The sequence below is a fragment of the Dipodomys spectabilis genome, unplaced genomic scaffold, assembly GCF_019054845.1.
Source record: "Dipodomys spectabilis isolate Male_0828 unplaced genomic scaffold, ASM1905484v1 ptg000019l, whole genome shotgun sequence".
NCBI lineage: Eukaryota > Metazoa > Chordata > Mammalia > Rodentia > Heteromyidae > Dipodomys > Dipodomys spectabilis.
In genome coordinates, this window is record NW_024870696.1 from 1,976,157 (window position 1) to 1,995,924 (window position 19,768).

The 19,768-nt window shown below is 36.3% G+C and overlaps 1 protein-coding gene across 1 annotated transcript in view; it reads left to right on the forward strand.

Annotated features, from left to right (window-relative positions):
* Hmcn1 (hemicentin 1) overlaps positions 1-19,768 on the forward strand; it is a 432,339-nt gene that overhangs the window by 284,036 nt on the left and 128,535 nt on the right. The window contains exons 37-44 of the mRNA XM_042674344.1: positions 2,974-3,075; positions 4,343-4,519; positions 7,860-8,011; positions 9,582-9,705; positions 14,187-14,362; positions 16,958-17,054; positions 17,496-17,618; positions 18,249-18,410. Of these exons, the coding sequence (XP_042530278.1) occupies positions 2,974-3,075; positions 4,343-4,519; positions 7,860-8,011; positions 9,582-9,705; positions 14,187-14,362; positions 16,958-17,054; positions 17,496-17,618; positions 18,249-18,410 (1,113 nt within the window). The remainder of the gene's footprint in view (positions 1-2,973; positions 3,076-4,342; positions 4,520-7,859; positions 8,012-9,581; positions 9,706-14,186; positions 14,363-16,957; positions 17,055-17,495; positions 17,619-18,248; positions 18,411-19,768) is intronic.

The following is a 19,768-nucleotide window of genomic DNA, read 5'->3' on the forward strand; positions in this document are numbered from 1 at the left end:
AAGAAAGGCACGGGCAAATCTATAGGAAAAAAAAATCATCATTATGTTAGTTCAGTTATTAATTTTCTTAACTCTAATTGCTTTTGAATTCAAGATTCATTTTCATCTCCAACTTAATTGATTGGTAAAAAATAATCAGTAAATAACATTTATAACAATTGACATTCAAAATATTCAATTGTAGAACACTTAGCATTCCTATTGATTCATATTGTCCTCTTTTGAAAACATTTTTAGATACTGCTACTCTTCTCAAGCAAAGGAAAAAAAATGAAGGAAAAAACGTTTCCAACAGCTGAAGTAAGGGCGCATAGTCTTCTAGATTAGACCAAGTTATGACTATAAGAGCAGGAATGTTCTCGTGGGACTTTCCAGGGAGAAATTCTCTGATAAATTTCAGGAGCCCTCAGTAGGTGGTCTTTTATTTTATTTTATGTTTTGATCATCAAAACTTTAATAATCCTGGAAGTTTTTATTCTCTAGAACCAACTATGAAATTATAACTAAATCTCAAATATTTGCCAAGTGAAACAGATGTTTCCATAAACAAATGATTATTTGGGGCCTAATAGCTCAACTATTTACTTCATCTGCACATAATTATCTTCTTTTTAAAAAATCAACCAAGGTAAAGAATCCAAAAGTAGTAGAATTGTTAGGATGGGCTTCAATTTTGGTCCTATATTGTTAATTAAAGTTGGCGGGGCAATGGAGCTTAGAAGTTCACTTTCTAAAAGCGTATAAATCATCTTTGTAAGGTGGGAAGACAATAATAGCCTCTCATCTTCACGGAGCTTTGTGAGGCTAAAGTGGCAGAGGACATGTGAAAATGTTTGCCTGGTGCCTGGCTTCCAGGCAGCATCTGCAAATGGTAGCATGATGACTTTTGGCAAAACATGTGTTTGCCTTCTGGCCCTTCCTGCTACCCTATTTTAAATAATGTCTGAAGTCTTGCTGCCTTTAATGTTGGCTAAGAATCCTCTTGGGTCTCTACTGGTTGATGCATAAAATTATTAATGGAGAACCCCTTGTTTTTATTTTATATTTTAAAAGTATTTGCTTGGTTAACATCTGCTAACATCCACTCAGAAAAAGGTTTCTCTGTCATTTCTGTATTTTGTTTAATGGCTCACTTGTGACTCAGAGAAGAACTAGGAATGTTGTAGGGGCTCTTTTATTTTTATTTTTCTTCTTTTTTGGTCAGTTCACTTCAGGACTCTACTGTATCTGGGGGCTCAATAAATTTCTTCTCATTATTTCATCATTTCAGTGGCCAAAATCACTTTTTGATCAGGTATGCATTCATTCAAACTTAAGTAGAATTTGAAAGAATCAATTTATGTTAAATGCTTAAAGGAATCAAAAACATCTCATGCACAATGTGGCGAGAAGAAAGTACTATGGTTTGAGCAACTTTTGGAAGAGGAAGAAAACAAGAGACAAAGAGCAAGTTGAAAAGAATCGGCTCTTCTGCCTGGAGAATACAATCTGTATTGACATGAGATACTTGCCTGATTAGGGGTTGATATAGAACAGTGTTCTGGTGTCATTTCCATTGTATCCACATTTTTTTCTCAAAACCAGGCCAAGAGATCTAATTTTATATTGTTGCATGGGGCGATATTGGAACTCTCTTTCTGTCTGGCCCGTGAGACAATGAACTATCCCCATCTTCTGCAGACCGGACTGTGATTTCTTTGGCAAATAATCTAAAGAATGAAGGGATTATTAAGTGAGCTATTTAACAAAAACCTGCACTCCACTTGTTTGTTCTCAGTCCCTTATACTCGTGACTACACCGAACCACATCCCTGGACAGGGGACTTTGGCCTTCTGTCTTCCTCTTTTAGTTATCAGATACTTACACTTGACATTTCCAGAGCATATGTTTTAAATGCTAGCCACTTGTGTAACTTTATTATACTCTTAATTTCTCTGAGAACAACTTGTTAGATACCATATGTGAGTGAGATCATGCAATACTTTCTCCTTGTGCCTGGCTTACTTCAATTTACATAGTTTAACTCACATGGATCATCTTCATTGTCACAAATAACAGGTTTTCATGCTTTTATAAAATGATAGAATGATAATTGTGTATATTCCGTACTTTATCCACTCCTGTGTCAATGGTCATTTAGGGGAGAGGTGATTTTGTGGATATTGTTTTTTCAGAACTGGGGTTTGAATCAGGTGTTTGAGCCTGCTGAACTTTGTTTCTACCACTGAGCCATGCTGCTTTTAGTCCATTTTTAAAGTGGCCTCTTTTTTTTTGGAAGTACTGGGGTTTGAATTAAGAGGCTTGTGGGTTACTCAGCATGTTTGCTCAGCTAGCATTCTCATTTGCACCATGCCTCCAGCCCTAAGATTTTCAGGTATCTTGAAGTATACTCTACCCCAGCTGTCTTCAAACAGAGATCCTGCAGATCTCAGCCTACTACATAGCTTGAGATGACAGGCATGCGCCACTACACACAGCTATTAGTTGATGTGTGGGTTAGTGGGGGAGGGGGTGTCTCACAAACTTTTTTGTGTGGGCTGACCTTTTAACTTTTTCCCCTTATACTACTGATCTAAAATCTTAAGGAATTTTCTATCAAAAAAATAGGTGCCAATATTTTTTTCAATACTGCTCAATTTTATACTTCAAATGTATCAGTGTAGGGCTTAGCGCATGGCTCAGGTGGTAGATCCTGCCTAGAAGCACAAGGCCCTGAGTTCAAACCCCAGTACCATAAAGAAAAGAAAAGATAGATATATGAATCTGGATGAATATTAAATAAATCAATGCATATATGAGAAATAAACAAAGGAAGGATGATTATAATTTCCAGTGAGCAAGCAATCTAAGTATCCTGCAAGTATCTAAGTATCCTGCAAGTATCTAAGTATCTAAGTATCCTGCAAGTATCTAAGTATCCAAGTATCCTGCAAATATCTCAGTATCTAAGTATCCTGTATGGCCTCTTGCAGAGCCTCCAAGGCTGGAAGAAGCTGGAAGGATGCTGAATGAGACGGTGGTGGTGAACAGTCCCATCCAGCTGGAGTGTAAGGCAGCAGGAAATCCTTTGCCTGGTAGGTATATTTTCTCATCCTGTAATTTAAAGATAGTTAAGATTTCTGGGAATAAATGAAATTGTTTATGGATATAATATACCAATTTCTGATAAAGGAAACGTTATATAGCATATATTTCAATATATAAAGAAGAGAAGAGAGGGGAAATGCTGACAAGAGTTCAATGTATCTACTACAGAATGAAGAGTGAGAAGAGGAGGGGTGACATTGATCAAGATGCATAATCATGCACTACTTTGTTAAATGGCAACTCCTTTGTTCATCTACTTAAAGATAAAATAAGAAAAGATTTCTATTAATGAAAAAAGAATATCTTTAGATAAATCATTCTTTTGAATTTTCACTGTATTTAGCTGTATGAAGTAATGTGTCCACTTTATGTAGAAATGGGTGAATACCTTAGCTATCTTGTTCATATTGTGGCTAAAATTCTCACAATTCTTACCTTCATCTATGGTGGATTTGTTTTTAATTTTTAAAAGTATATTAATGAAACCGAGAAGGGTACTCAAGCTTATAATCCTAGCTATTTGGGGGATGGAGATCGAGAGATCTCCATCCAAATGGACACACAAGTTCTTGAGACTCCATATCAACCAATGAGTGGGCATGGTGATGTGTACTTGTTAATGGCTCTATGTCCCCAGAGACACAGGGAAGCAGAAAGAGGATTTCAGCTCAGACAGAACAGAGCATAAAGCAAGTCTTTGTTCTCAAAAATGCCCAGCACAGAAAGAGGCTAGGGGAATAGCTAAAGTGGCAGAGCACCAGCCTGGCAAGTATGAGGCCCTGAATTTGATTCCTAATACTGCTCAAGAAATTGACTGTAAATCACAGCCATTCTAAAGCAGTTGTCATTGATGCATACCTATCACTAGTTTCCTATTCATATGAATCAATAATAACATAAAGATCCTGAAGCCAATAGTATACATAAGGTTCTCATTAGACCAGTGGAAAATTTTTCTAGGAAATATACAATAAAAGTAATAGAAGAGGTTGAAAGTTTATGAACAATGTTGCTATTTAGAGACAGCATAAAGAATTGTTTCTGTGTATTCATTTTTCAGGATGTATATGATTCCTGGTGTTTTCTTCAGATCACCTTGTCTTAAAGATTAATTTGGAAGATGTATTTATTTAAACCATGCAACCTAAACAATATGAACAAAAACAAAGCAATTTTGGCTTAATTAAGATCCAACATCGTGTGTTGGATTTTAAAAAGAACACAACTTATATTGATCTTGTCTCATTCTCTCAGTTATTACGTGGTACAAAGATAGCCGTCCACTCTCCGGTTCCACCAGTGTAACATTCCTGAACAGAGGGCAGGTCCTTGACATCGAAAAAGCCCAGATCTCAGATGCTGGCATTTATAAATGTGTGGCCATTAACTCCGCTGGAGCTACAGAGCTGTTTTACAACCTTCAAGTCCACGGTAAGTGCTGTCTCTCTCAACTGTATCCTAGGTAAGCAATACATACTAAAAATGATGAAGAGCTTCTATAAAATTCTAGAGCAAATAGCTGGCAACAATTTAAGGACCCAGTGTTCCAAAACTAATAGCCATTTTACTCTGCATTTCCAGTTTAAAATACTTACATTTCACATGTAGCATTTGCCTTTAGATTGATTTTTGGAAATGAATGATGCCATTGACTAATCAATGTCATTGATACTTTTTGTCAGCAGCAATAATTCTGTTTATAAATACAGAATCATTCTAACACTCCATTAACTAAAGGAGTGTTTCCCAGTTATAATCTTTTTTATATAAATTTTTTTATTGTGAAAATACTGTACAGAGGGGTTACAATTATATGGGCAAGATAATGAGTACATTTCTTATCAAGCATTGTAGCCTCCTCCTTTGTTTCCCCTTCCCATACTCCCTGCAGGTCCCCCCCCCCCCCCCCCCCGCACCAAATCCTCCTCCAGCCCTCCCCCACCCCACCAAAGTTGTAAAGTTCGTTTTTTGACATAGTGACTTGTATATCTCCTTGTTGCAGTGGGTCCACCTGTATCCCTATTTAAACGATTTCTTTTTTCCCTTCACCTCCACAAATTATACCAACATCAAATACAGTGAAAGCAGGGGTTAGACCGTGGGGGAGGGATATACAAAGCAACAAAGAAATAATCTTATAAATATGTTAGAAACAATCGCATGAAAGAAAAAAAAATTTGAATGCATATCTTAGGGTTCATTTCCCTAACATCAACTTATCTGACCTTTTCTGCTTGACTCAGACATATACTAGTTATTGCAAATAAGGGAAAACATGGGACCTATGTTTCTTTGGGCCGGGCTTACTTCACTTAATATAATCTTTTTTTAAATTTAATTTTATTGTAAAGATACTGTACAGAGGAGTTACCGTTACACGAGTAAGGTAATGAGTACATTTATTGTCAAGCATTGTTACCTCTTCCTTTGCTTTTCTCCTACTATCCCTTCCATTCCCCACCACCCTCACTCCCTCCCCGCCCTCTGGGAAGTTGTAAAATTCCTTTCCAGCATAGTGTCTTGTGAGTATCATTTTTGTTGCAATGGGTCATCCTGTGTCCTTGTTTCAGCATTTTGTTATTCCCCCTTCCCCTCAACAAATTAGATAAATGTACATACAAGATGCAAGGTACCAAAATCAAATACATTGACAAGAGGTATATACCATAGGGGGAAGAACATACAAAAGAAACAAAAACAATCACATGGTACATTAAAAATAACAACAAAGAAAAACCTCTTGTGTCCATATCTTGGGGTTCATTTTGCTTAGCATCATCTCATATGTACACAGCTTTTGAGCTTTTCTTCTCATCTGACAAAATTATCCTAGACATATACTAATTATTACAAATAAGGGAAACTATGGGACCTATATTTCTTTGCATCTGGCTTACTTCACTTAATATGATTTTTCCAAGATGCAAATATAAAAGGGATCCAAATAGGGAAAGATGAAGTAAAACTCTCCCTCTTTGCAGATGACATGATCTTGTATTTAAAGAACCCCATGGACTCCACTCCCAAGTTACTTGAGCTGATCCAAAACTTTGGCAAAGTAGCAGAGCATAAAATTAACCCTCAAGGGCTGGGAAGGTGGCTCAGTGGTAGAGCGCTTGCCTTGCATGCTCGAGGCCCTGGGTTCGATTCCTCAGCACCACATAAGCAAAAAAAAAAAAGAGTTCTCTTCCTTAAAAAAAAAATTAACCCTCAAAAAGCAATGGCTTTTCTGTATGCCAATAACAAGAAGAGCACAGTTGAAATCAAGAAAGCAACTCCTTTTGTAGTAGCCCCACAAAAAATAAAATACCTAGCAATTAAGTTAAGAAGTGAATGATCTCTATGATGAAAATTTTATAAACCTGAAAAAGAAAATTAAATCAGAACTAAGCAAGTCGAAAAACCTCCATGCTCCTGGATTGGAAGGATTAACATCATGAAAATGGCAAAACTGCCAAAGGATATGCATCAATATCTTAACCTCATTCTTTAATGAAATAGAAGAAGCAATCCAAAAATTCATATGGAACAATAAAAGACCCCATTTATAATCTTTATTAAGGTTTTGTTGGAAGAGTTATTAAGCTATAATACTCCAGGGCATGCAATGGAGAAAGATATATGTATATGAATACACAACCATGAAAATCAATGAATAAGAATTCACTTTGACATTAAAACTGCTTTCTGGAGCTTAGTGAGATTGATTGTGTCTTTTATCTACCTACATAGGAGGCAGAATCAGAAAGGGTTATACTTCAGCCTCTGTGGTCCTAATTGTGCAGGAGGCATAGGTAGGAGGCTCTCAGTCCAATACCTTCCTATATAAAAACATGATAGGGTCTGAAAATGTAAAGTAAAACACTAAAAGAGCCGAAGGGTTAGCACAACTGGTGCAGCACTTGCCTAGCAGATTCAGGCTTTGAGTTCAAACCCCAGCTTCACAGCAAGCAAGCAAGCAAGCAAAGAAAGAAAGAGAGAGAGAGAGAAAGGAAAGAAACAAAGAGGGAGGGAGGGAGGGAAGAAGGAAGGAAGGAAGGAAGGAAAGAAAGAAAGAAAGAAAGAAAGAAAGAAAGAAAGAGAAAGAAAGAAAGAAAGAGAGAGAGAAAGGAAGGAAGAAAGAGAAAGGAAAGGAAAGAAAGAAAGAAAGAAAGAAAGAAAGAAAGAAAGAAAGAAAGAAGGAGGGAGGCTGGGCACCGGTGGCTCATGCCTGTAATCCTAGCTACTAAGGAGGCTGAGATCTGAGGATCATGGTTCAAAGCCATCCCTGGCAGGAAAGTCCATGAAACTCTTATCTCCAATAAACCACCAGAAAACTGGAAGTGGCTCTGTAGCTCAAGTGGTAGAGTGCTAGCCTTGAGCTGAAGAGCTGAGGGACAGCGCTCAGGCCCAGAGTTCAAGCCCCACGACCGACCAAAAAAAAAGAAAACAAAGGAGGGAGGGAGGGAGGGAAGGAAGGAAGGAAGGAAGGAAGGTAGGAAGGAAAGAAGGAAGGCAGGCAGGCAGGCAGGCAGGCAGGCAAAAACAAAAACAAGGAAACTAGTTTTGTACACAAACTTCCTTTCCCTTATATAAAATGGAGAATCTGATTTGTGTACTGCAGACCTCACAGGTTGGCTGTGTTTAGATCACAGATGTGAACTTTCCCAAACAAACAGGCAAAAAAAAAAAAAAAATCCATTTACAAAGACACTGTTAATAGTATGTATAGTGGACTTAAAAATGGCATATCCTGTTGTGATAACATTGTACTTTTGTTTTCTTTTTCCAGTGCCCCCCTCGATTTCTGGCAGCAGTAGCATGGTTAGTGTGGTCATCAATAACGTTGTGAGGTTAGAATGTGAAGCCAGGGGCATCCCTGCCCCAAGTCTGACGTGGCTGAAAGATGGGAGCCCTGTCTCTAGCTTCACTGATGGAATTCAGGTATCCTCTTCCATTTATTTGATAAAGTATCCCATTTAAGTACTCAACATGGCATGTACCAAGAGTAAATGCTTTTGGATTTGGAGAACAAGGATTATAAAAAGTGTTGCCTTGGGGTAGGGGAGATCATACATATGCACTTACAAATACCATGGTCACACAGTTGGAATTTCTAAATGATTCATGAAAACATGTGCATGTTAAGTTTCACCTGTGGGCTTAAGCTACCTGCCTTCTACCTGCCCCCACCATTTCCTGTTTCTACCATAAAAGACAGCTTCTTCCCAGTGCAAGGAATGGTTTTTTTTCAGGTAGTATTTATATTCCAATATTTATAAATATCATGAAGGTGAGAAATACACAGAGACTATATTTGTTAACAAACGCATCAAAGAATAAAATTTTAAAAATATAATGGAAACATTATGAAAAATGAATTATTTGAGTCTTAGGGAAAAATTAAGTACATTATATTGACCTGAGGTTGAAAGGATAGAATTCCTGTTTTGTTCTGCTTAACTTTATTGGCCTGTGTAGGTTGTTTATACCAATCCTGTGTGGAATAAGTTGATACATACCATTTTCCTATTGTTCAAATGATAATTGGCATTTTTAGAAGAAATGTATTTTTAATTAACATGTGTATCTTGTTTTGTTAGAGTTAATGCAATTGCAAACTTAATACACACTAGGATAATATAAACATAACTTTAACATACAATAAAAAATATTGTGTGACTTGCTTTATTAGAGCAGTCTGGAACCAGACCCTAAGTATCTGTGAAGTATGTCTCTGTAATTTGAGGTATCATTTTATTTTGCCTAACAGAGGATGTAGTTCACCTAACATGTATTTCTCTAGGTTTTAAAAAATCTAATCTTTCAGAATTTGGAATCATAGAAGATCCATAGTTATTGTCAATATTTAAAGGAACACTGGAGCCATGATTTCAAAGGAGAATAAATGTGGCTAATTAGTTTGGCTACTATTTTGTTGTTTATTATATCTTATCTATTTGTTCACAGTAAAATTTGGAGAATGACTTTGTTATTCCCACTTCTCCTTTCTGTCCCAGTGGCTTTCTCTGTGTGTTAAGTATACAGAACACTTGACTTTTACTGTGTGGGGTATGTAGAGACTGGCTTTCAATGGTTGTTGCCAAGTTTGGTTCTAGTCTCTCATATCTTTCCACCAAGAATACAAAAATGATATTGTATGTGATAGTGGCCCACTTTAAACATCCAAGCAGAGATCTTTCAAGAGGAAAATGCCAGTTGATCACTCACACCTGTAACTCAGGAAACTGAGATCTGAGGATGAGCACTTGAAGCCAGCCTGGGCAGGAAAATCTGTGAGATTCTTATCTTTAATTAACCAAAAAGCCAGAACTGGAGCTGTGAGTCAAGTGGTAGGGTGCTTGCCTTGAGCACAAAAGCTCAGGGCTAGTACCCAGGCCCTGAGTTCAAGCCCCAGCACACAAATAATAATAATAATCAAATGGTAAGAGGAAAATTACAGCTACCAGTTGCATGGGCTATGTTGGTTATTTATCTCTCATTTTATTGATAGGTTCTGTCTGGGGGTCGCATCTTAGCATTGACCAGTGCACAAGTAAGTGATACAGGGAGATATACCTGTGTGGCCGTGAATGCTGCTGGGGAGAAACAAAGGGACATTGACCTCAGAGTCTATGGTGAGACATGTTAGCGATTATTTCTGTTCTGAAATAAATGTGTTTGGTTCTTAAAGCCGTGGAGGAAGTTAAGGGCAGTTGTTGAGATCAAGGAACAATAAACAATGTCAGATCAGTTCAAATCAGATTGTCTTTCTGCTTTCTGTTTGACTTGGATTGATGTCTCCTTTTAAAGGCTGAGATAATAAAACATCCAGCCTGTCAAGAGTAGGTTTTATAGAGGAAAGACAATAGCTTATCAACTGCAAGACAGGAGTTCACAAAAGCAAACATCTATGAAAGGAGCTCTCTCTGTTTGTGTACTCTAAGCCATGATTTTATTACTTTTAATTATACTTGCAGTCAGCATACTTTGTGATCTACATTCAAGACTATTTGAGAAATGAAAGTTAAACCAGGACATAAATGTATATAAATTCAAGAATTTTTTCTACCTTCAGTACAGCCATATTATCTGCAATGCAGCATTACAGAAAAAGTCCCCCAGAACAAAGTTGGGGCTTCCTTGAACTCCACTCATTCATCACCTTTGACACACTCTCTTGGTATACTTTGATATTTAGAATTCTTTCAGACTTCATTTAGTACTTCTTCACATAATTTATGTAATTTGTAAATTTCTTGGTTCATGGACCAATGAAATTATTTCTTCAATGATCCTCCTATACAATATGTATTAAATTCATTCTGTTCATTTGTAACTGTCCTCACTTCAAGCAAATGTCTTCCTATGAGAAATATGTAATTTTTAACTTCCAGATCATATAGACCATGTTGAATTCTTTTTATAATTTTTTTTGATCGGTCGTGGGGCTTGAACTCTGGGCTTGGGCGCTGTCCCTCAGCTCTTCTGCTCAAGGCTAGCACTCTACTGCCTTAGCCACAGTGCCACTTCCAGTTTTCTAGTGGTTTATTGGAGATTATAGTCTCACGGACTTTCCTGCCTGGGTTGGCTATGAACTATAATCCTCAGATCTCAGCCTCCTGAGTAGCTAGGATTACAGGCGTGAGTCACCAGCACCCGGCTCTTTTTATAATTTTGAAGAACACAAACATAATGATTTAAAACAGCCGAAACATTAACTAATTAAATTTTCAGTAACTAGGTCCTTGGTTATAACTTAGCATGTTAAGATTAAAAAGTCCCAGTTGGCATTGCCACATTTCCAAAGAGGTTGTTCTCTGGGTTCTTGCTTTGATATTCTACTACAATAAATATGGCTCTATACTCCATGCCCAGATTTGCTCATGTATTTCAGATATCAAGTCTATAATATCCAACCCCAGGGATTCTAATTCTGCCACTGAATTGGTTCTCTGTTCCCTTTCTAAAGAATTAGAAGATGGTCATTCACAAGAGAAAAATGTCTAAATACCTGACATACTTCCTCTTTCAGGCATTAGTAGGCAATAGCACTGTTGACTGGATTTTAGTCAACAATGAATATCTAGCCATGCTTCATTCCATTGGTGCACTTCATTTGAGTAAGAGTGAGTCTAGGAGATGGTAGAGAAATAGTATCTTCCTAGAATGACAGAATACACATCATTATATCATTTGATAAGTTATTTCCTTCCTACCTCTTGAGACTAAAGATTAAAAATTTCCGCTGGTATAAAAATGAAATGACTACTTGCTATATATATATGTACTTTGAGAAATTGAATAAGCATTTAACATTTGAAATACATAATCAACAAACTTTCAAGGAAGTTAAAATTAGAAAGATTTTTTAAAATATGAAATTAGTTTTTCAACCTATCCTCCATTAGCCTTCTTTCCATGTGTTATATTCTGGGTTAGTATCTTCAGAAATCTGTGTCTAGTTGAAGTCTGATGAATGCTAATTCACAGAGGTAAGTCCCCTTGAAATTTACATGGTAGAATGAGGGAATGAATGGTAGAAAGAGGTTCATAGTAGGTGAAATAGCTTTCCCTATAATCATAAAAGCAGTTCCTTCAAAAAAAAAACATTTTCCCTGTTATAAATTCAGAGTATATTCTACCATATTCTGATACTCTGAAACAAGAAAAATGAGTTAAATGAGTTAAATTATATATATATATATATGTCTTTTAACTTTCAGCTCAGGGATTTCATAGCCTTCACCATCTCAGCAAATATAGCTCTATAACAGTTCTGCTTCAAGTAATTAAATTTAACAGGTATAATCTGTACAATGAGAAGTCATTTCAAAGTACATCTTTTCCTAACCTAACCAAATGGTAAAATATGGAGAATATCTAAGAAAGTTGAAGCCCTAAAGAGTGGGACCTTGTTCTCATCTTAAACTGAAAAAAAAAAATAGATTTTGGTTAACGAATGCTCACCTACATTAGATTTGTTTTGTTCCACTTTTTACTCTTTAAGTATTCTATGTTTTTTTTCTCTCTCAGTTTTAAAATTCTAGTTTCCTTTTGAATTGGGTTCAGCTCATTTAGCAGTAAAGAAAAGTAGCTGAGGAAAAATATTTGGAAATAGCATTCTGCATTCTTGGCTTGTTTCTAATGTTCGCTTCTGCAAACACTCATAAGGAAATATGTTCTTTTATAAATTCTACAAATAGTCTAAAATAAATGTATTTTATACAGTTTTAAATGTTTTATCCATTAAGACCAGATTTAATCCCCAAATTATTTCCAAGGTGTAAAATCAACTACTCTGTTCTGGGATTCCTATTCTCTAAAAATTGTGAATACACTTTGTTTTCCTGATACCTTATAAAGAAAACCATTAATTGTGCATATGTTCAACAGACTAGCCACATACCTTCTATCTAGTGTCACCTCTCAAAAACAATTACAGAATTTTCTAGTCCTCACAGATTGCTTTAAACTTATTGCAAGCCAAATATCTATGTGTACTGTGAAATTTCCTAAAGGAAGTTCTACTGTTGTGTTCCAGCTATTATGGTACAGCTTACTTCCTCTTCTAGAGTCCATTCCTTGGGGTTAACCATAAATCCTGTACCCAGCAACAAAACAGGAATGCGCCCTTTGGTTCATAACCCTTCCCTCTGAAGCTGATACAGTAGCAGAAAACCTCATAGTTATACAAACACAATGTTCCCAGTCAAAGTCTATTGTATTCATTGTCATCTTACCACAGTCTGGAGTATTGAGCCTGAAGCAGTGAGTAATAGACTATAATAATATTCCTTACCACAAAAATTTTATGTCTACCAGAGCATTTGGGAAGTCTCTTAGGAATCATTTGAATGCCACTTAGACTTCCTTATGAAAATAAACTAGACAATAGCAGCAACCCACCCAAAAAAGTCTACAAATTAATTTCCTACAATTCTGAGTAATTAAGGGAGTTAGTGAGAAGTGGCCAAACCTATCCTCTCAGAACTTTCTTTTTTTCTTTTACAATGCCCCTTTAGGAAAACCCTGACTTCCTTATTCCTTTGTCTTTTCTGAATTATTATGCATACAGATTGGAGTCCTTGCTTTCTCATTTTTGATAGCACTAAACCTTCGCCATCTAAGACAAATGATCGTTTATTCTTGAATTCATCCCAGAGGAAGGAGATTCTTTAAACTTCTCCAAGAACACATTTCAACATCTGACAAGCCTTGTAGCCAGGGAATGCTAATTTTAATCTCATTAAAATTTCAGCTCATTTCCTCCTGTTATTGAATTGGGAGTATACTATTCAGCTGGTCCCTGATGCAGCTTGCTCTTTTCTGTGTCACTGATCTTACACAGTCCCCATTCCCTAGAAAGTTGACAACGCACCCTAAAAACAAAACAAAACATTAAACTGCAAGTCAGAGGCTCCAGGCTTTCCCATCAATCACTTGTGTTATTTACTTAAGCTGTTACCTTTCACCTACTTTATGTTTTGCACACTGAGAGATGGGACCAGATGATCTTCATGTATTCTTCCAAACCTATTTGTGTTCATTTTGCTTCTATAGTTATGAACTTTATTCCCCTTGCAAAAAACACAAATAAATGTTAAAAGCATATTTTCTCTTATTAATTCATGGTCATTTCTAAAATATTTCATATGTGATTTATTACTTTGAAAACCTTAAGCAGTAGCTACTAATTCTGCAAGTTTCTGGAATGCACACTTGGTGAGAACTTCCAGTTCTAAAAGTTCTTTAAATAAAAAGTTAGTGAGAATGATTTGTGTTCCACAAGAATCTGTTGGTCAGTGATTTACTCATCTTGATTCTGAACCCAATGAAGCAAAGAGGGTATGCTAGAACTACCATGATCCTCTATGTTAAGATAACTAGTAAAGTTATGAGGTGTGTGTGTGTGTGTGTGTGTGTGTGTGTATAGATAGATAGATATAGATATAGATACAGACATATATCTAGATATAGACATATATCTATATATATCTAGATATATAGACATATATCTAGATATATGTCTGTATCTATATCTATATCTTGATGATTAGTGAAGATAAATAGTGTGCTGGCCTATTTTATTCTGAGGGAAAACTCATTTTTCATTTAGTTCCACCAAATATTATGGGAGAAGAACAGAACATTTCTGTCCTCATTAGTCAAGCTGTGGAGTTGCTATGTCAAAGTGATGCTATTCCCTTACCTACTCTGACCTGGCTAAAGGATGGTCGCCCCTTACTGAAGAAACCAGGCCTTAGTATCTCTGAAAATGGAAGTGTGTTAAAGGTAAGGCTACAGATTCATTTCATTGGATATTATTACTAATCATATGATTTTGGTGTTATTCCTATTTAAAACTTCCCTGACTTTTACAGTGTTTCTAGTTTCACCTAACAAAATTCTAGGAACTCTTTTCTTAATGAGGCTGGTAGTATTTTTCAGTTTTATGCTTAGTGAAATTTAAATATTTATTCATCTATTTATACTTGTAAAGAAAAGTCATCTTAAGAAATGGTTCTAGGAAACAACTGTAGAAATATTTCAAGCAGTACTTCATCTTCACTCATTGAACCAGCCAGTAAATATATATTGAGTGATTTAGATAAGGATGCAAAATTGTGACATGTCTCACATAGTGGATGCCTTGAGACGATATCAATTTATGAAAAATTAGTTAACAGCTGTAAGTTCTATAAGTTTGGGTTAATTGCCAAGTAGATGGAACAGACAGGCTATTTTATGAAGACAAGCGAAAGTGAGATGCAGATGACCTGGAGGTGTTGAAGTCTGTTTAGCATTCTAAGCATAGACAGGACCGAAGACCTGATTAAGCAAGTAAGTTAGTTTGGCTGAAACAGAGAGCACTTTACAGAGTGGATATTTGAAATAATATTGACAATCCATATCTGATTGAAATAGAGCTGACATTAAAAGCCATCCTAAAGAATTAGGATTTGGGAGGGCAAAGGTCTGAAGGTACTTAAATCCTACTGAATGTTTATAACATCCTCATGATAACCCTGCTGAGTAATTAATTAAAAGTATATATGACTTGGATTTAAACACAAGGGTTTTAGCTTCAGAATTCATACTGCTAACTACACATATCCTCTGAATGAGGAAGCTTATGACAGGCAAGTCTGAGTGGCAGTAGGCTGAATGACTTAACTAATAAGGACAGAGGCCTGTGGTGAGTGGACAGAGCATGAAAGTGTATGTTAGAGGAAAATGGTGATCTTGTCAAGTATGACCCAAAGGTGGAACTGAATGGGGGAGGGGGAAAGGGAGAAATGAGTGAAAAACAAAAAAAGGAAATCACCACCTTGTGCTTAGGTATAGAGCCCATTGCTTAAGATTGGGCTCTTAATCTCTCTCCTAAGATTCTAAATCTTAGAATGACTGAGGGAGACAATTGTTTAAGCACAGAACCTGTGAGTATGGGAAGTTTGTGTCTTTTTGTTGGTGAAAATCCATTGTTCTCCAGGGAGCTACTTCAAGCACCTAGGCAGGCAGATCCTGGAGAGAAGAAGAGAGAAGATCTTTTCAGTGAAAACTTCGTTACTACATACTACTAATTGGCTAATTTAAACTATTTGCTATACACTCCCAATATTAGTCATACACTTCTGTAACCAGATCAGATAGGAGACTCTTGCCATTTTTATTTTGCTTTGCTTTCCACACCAACATTTAACTCTTTTTTTTGAGGTGTGCAGGCTGTGCTGACTGGTTTTCAGGTCCCGTAGCCCCAAATTTGAGTGAGTCTGCTACTAATTATGTGAATTTGGGGAAATTTAGATCTTTTAATTGATGCTGTTTTCCTATCTTTAACATGATAAGGTAGGATATTATTAAGTTTCTTTCCACATCTCATATTTGTTAGTTTTCTATTTAACTCAGTTGTTCACAGTTTATTCACACCAATTAATTAGTTTATTGGATACCTGCTGTGCTACTTTTAGTGATCACTTTTTCTTCTTTTTCACCATTACTGGGGTTTGAGCTCAAAGCCTCCCTCTTGTTAAGAAGACATTCCACCGCTTGAGCCATCCTTCCATCACTCTTCTTCTGAATGTTTTAGGAATTATTGATTGCAAACTTACTGTGGAGATTAAACCACATGATGTTGTGGTATCTGCTATTTTACCTTATATTGTTACTTATACCTTGCTTATTACCTCTTATGTTCACAAACTTTACATCCTCACCTAAATTGTACACTCAAATCCAAAACTGTATACTTCATAGTATGTCTTGCTTTCTTCTGCCTCTAGTACTTAGGACAAGGCTCATAGGTCCATTATAACTGTTATATAATTAAACAATACTAATAAAAGCATGTTAAGGCACTCTGAACAATGTATATATATGCATATATATATATATATTCTTTTTACTAACACTTATTTACCGATCAAAGTACCAAACTGGATACTAAGAGATCAAAGCTAATTGAACTCTCACTTAAAGAAGCTTATGAGCCTGGCATGGGGAAGATGCATGTAATAAATCAATAATTCATATATTATTTTACCAAACATTTTCCTGGATATATAGTAATGGAGTTTGTAAAGTCCTTAAGAATTCACTGATAATTTTGATTTTTTTTTATTTTTCCTAAATTTTGCTAAAGGCCTTTCTAGGCTTTCAACCACTGATAAAAGTTAGGGTAAAATAAGTTATGACTTAGATGAAAATTTCTGAATCTTGATGTGTTGAATCTGAGTGATGACATTCATTTTATGAGTCTCTCTATATTTTATAGACTCAAAAGTCTCAAAATAAAAATTAAAAATAAAAAATTACAGAGATCATTAACAGAACCTTCTAATTGTGAAGTAGCAATTGTGGTTCCAGAACATGATTTAGTTTTCTTCTCAGATTGAAGATGCTCATGTTCAAGACACTGGTCGTTATACTTGTGAAGCAACAAATGTTGCTGGAAAAACAGAGAAAAACTATAATGTCAACATTTGGGGTAAGTAAAATTGACCTTTGCAATACACAAAGTAGGCAGTATTTGGTTGAATCTTTGATTCATTATGTCAATTCCTAAAATGACACTTAACCATCTAGATAAAAGTTGAGTATTATGAACACATAGATAACCATCAGTGCATTTAGATGACACAGAATTATCTTGATTGTCAACCCAAAGAGACAACCCAAAAGCTATAATAGATCAACTTCCTGGGCCTGGAGATATTAGTCATTGTGTAGAATTAGCTTTTGTGTAGAAAGATCCTTGTCACCTATCCATCTTCTATAAATAGGACCTTATACTTATTATGCCTTCTATATAAAACAATTTTCTTGTGTATTTTGAATAGAAATCCTTTGTCCTTGCATTTAAAGTATTACACAAAACTATAAGACTTGAAGCAGTGTGAAAACTGTATTTTTCTTCATTTCCTTTCAGTCCCACCAAATATTTATGACTCTGATAAACTTGCTCAACTTACAGTCATTGAAGGGAATCTTATCAGTCTTTTGTGTGAATCGAGTGGTATTCCACCTCCAAATCTCATCTGGAAAAAGAAAGGTTAGTTCTCATCCCTGGAATGTTTAAAAATTAAATATAAACATAAAATTAATATTAGTTTTGTCTGGCAAACCTATCAGTTTATTTTTTTTTAATTTTCCTGGGGTTGCATGCTAAGGCTAGAGAGCAAAAGCTCCTTACATTAAATTGTAACATGTGATTTTTATATAATTGAAATTTTTACCATATAACAAAGCAGTTTATGAATATCTTGATCCACGTCACCCCTTTCAATGTTCTCACCCATTTAGAGCAGCTGTAATTTTCAGGAATCCATCCACCATTTGTAAATGGTTTTTCAATATAGGTTTTCTAAATTATCTTCTAAAGTAAAGATTTGTTATTATGTTGTGACAGTCTTATAACATGTGCTAAGATAAAATTGTGTAGCTGAGTAGATTTCAATTCATCATCCATCTTGTGTGCCAGTAAATAATCTATATCTTCTGTTCATTTAACATTTTAAGCCTCCATCATTTTGCACACCGTGGCAGGAATATTCCCAAAGCTTGTCTGTCTTTACAGTTCTAGAGCCAGGAAGCGAATAAATAAGTCCACACACTTCTCTGAGCATGTGAACAAAGAACTATGTATCGCAGTCTGTCATCGTATTATTTTATTTCTCTGCAGGGTCTACAGTGCTGGCTGACTCTGGAGGGCGAGTTCGGATTTTATCAGGAGGCAGGCAGTTACAAATCTCAGTTGCTGAAAAGTCTGATGTAGGGCCTTACACGTGTGTGGCCTCAAATGCTGCCGGAACTGCAAAGAAAGACTATAATCTGCAAGTTCACAGTAAGTTCTTGCCTAGCCAAGCTCTGGACACAAGCTTCTTTTTTAATTTTGAAAAAAATTTTAAAATTATCTGTAAGCAATTGTACAAAGGAGGTGCCATATAACAAAGTGGTTTATGAATACAATACATCTTGATCAGTGTACACCCTTGAACACTCTCACCCCCCCCCCCCCACTTTGACCCACCCCTTCCCAGTTACAAATGAATGAGCTGACTCTATGGAGAGCTCAACTAGTATAATGTTTTAGAAAGACTAGGTCAAAGCCCACCAAAATCAACATCAGGAAATAGGTACATGAAAGAGAAATGGGTACATCCAAATGGTACATCCCAATAGGTGTGGAACCAAAGGGAAAGGGATAGACCAATGAAGTGGGGTGGAGGAGAGAACACAAGCTCCTTTTGAAGCTTTCCATCCTTCCCTTTACTTTTTCTTTGTATTTTAAGATTACTTTATCCAGGAGACAGTGTAATCCCACTACACAACAGGCTGAGATCTGAAGATCACAGTTCAAAGCTAGTCTGGGCAGAAAATCTCTGAGACTCTTATGTCCAGTTACCTACTATAAAGGCAGAGATGAATTGTAGCTCAAGTGATAGTTAGCTTTGAGGGAAAAAAGGTAAAGGACAGCACCCAGACCCTGAGGCTAAGCCCCAATATTGGCATATACACACAAAGATTAATTCAAAGTACTATAACTTATATGATGTCTGTCAACTGACCCACATCTTTAAATGTGCTGACCACACCAGAGAGCAACAGCTTAGTTCTAGCTACTCTTCATTCAGCAGTATGGCTGCTCCTTCTGCGTCACCTCACAGGGGACAGACACACCAGGGTGACAGCAGATTAGTGGATACATGCAGGGAGAGGAAAGACATTATACTATAGGATATACTACCAATGTATAGCAATATTTTAAAGAAATAGTTGACTTGTATAAGATTTTTCTTAAACCATTGGCATTATCTTGTTTAGTCTTTACCTGAGCTGTTAGAGCTGAAGAGCCACATCTCTTCCCTCTGTATGGAACATGTGTAAGGGATAGGACCACTTTTCTTTCCACCCACTTATATTTGAGAGTTGGCCTAATCTTTGTTTGTAAAAGTGTCATCTATCAGTTGCATTAAGCTAGGAAGAAACAGAAGGACTAGATACTAGGAGAGGTTTCCTTGTGTGAGTAGTGGGAAGTCTGAGGTGGGCAGTTTGTCCTTGGAGAGAGTCAGCAGCTTATTTACATCCAGACAGGAGTTTCTGAGTTTTCCTGATCCTTCCCCAGTGGTCTTAAGATGGCTGTGAGGCTGTGATTATCAAGTCCGCATGGAGGGCAAAAAGAGATGGTACCTTTTCCTTACC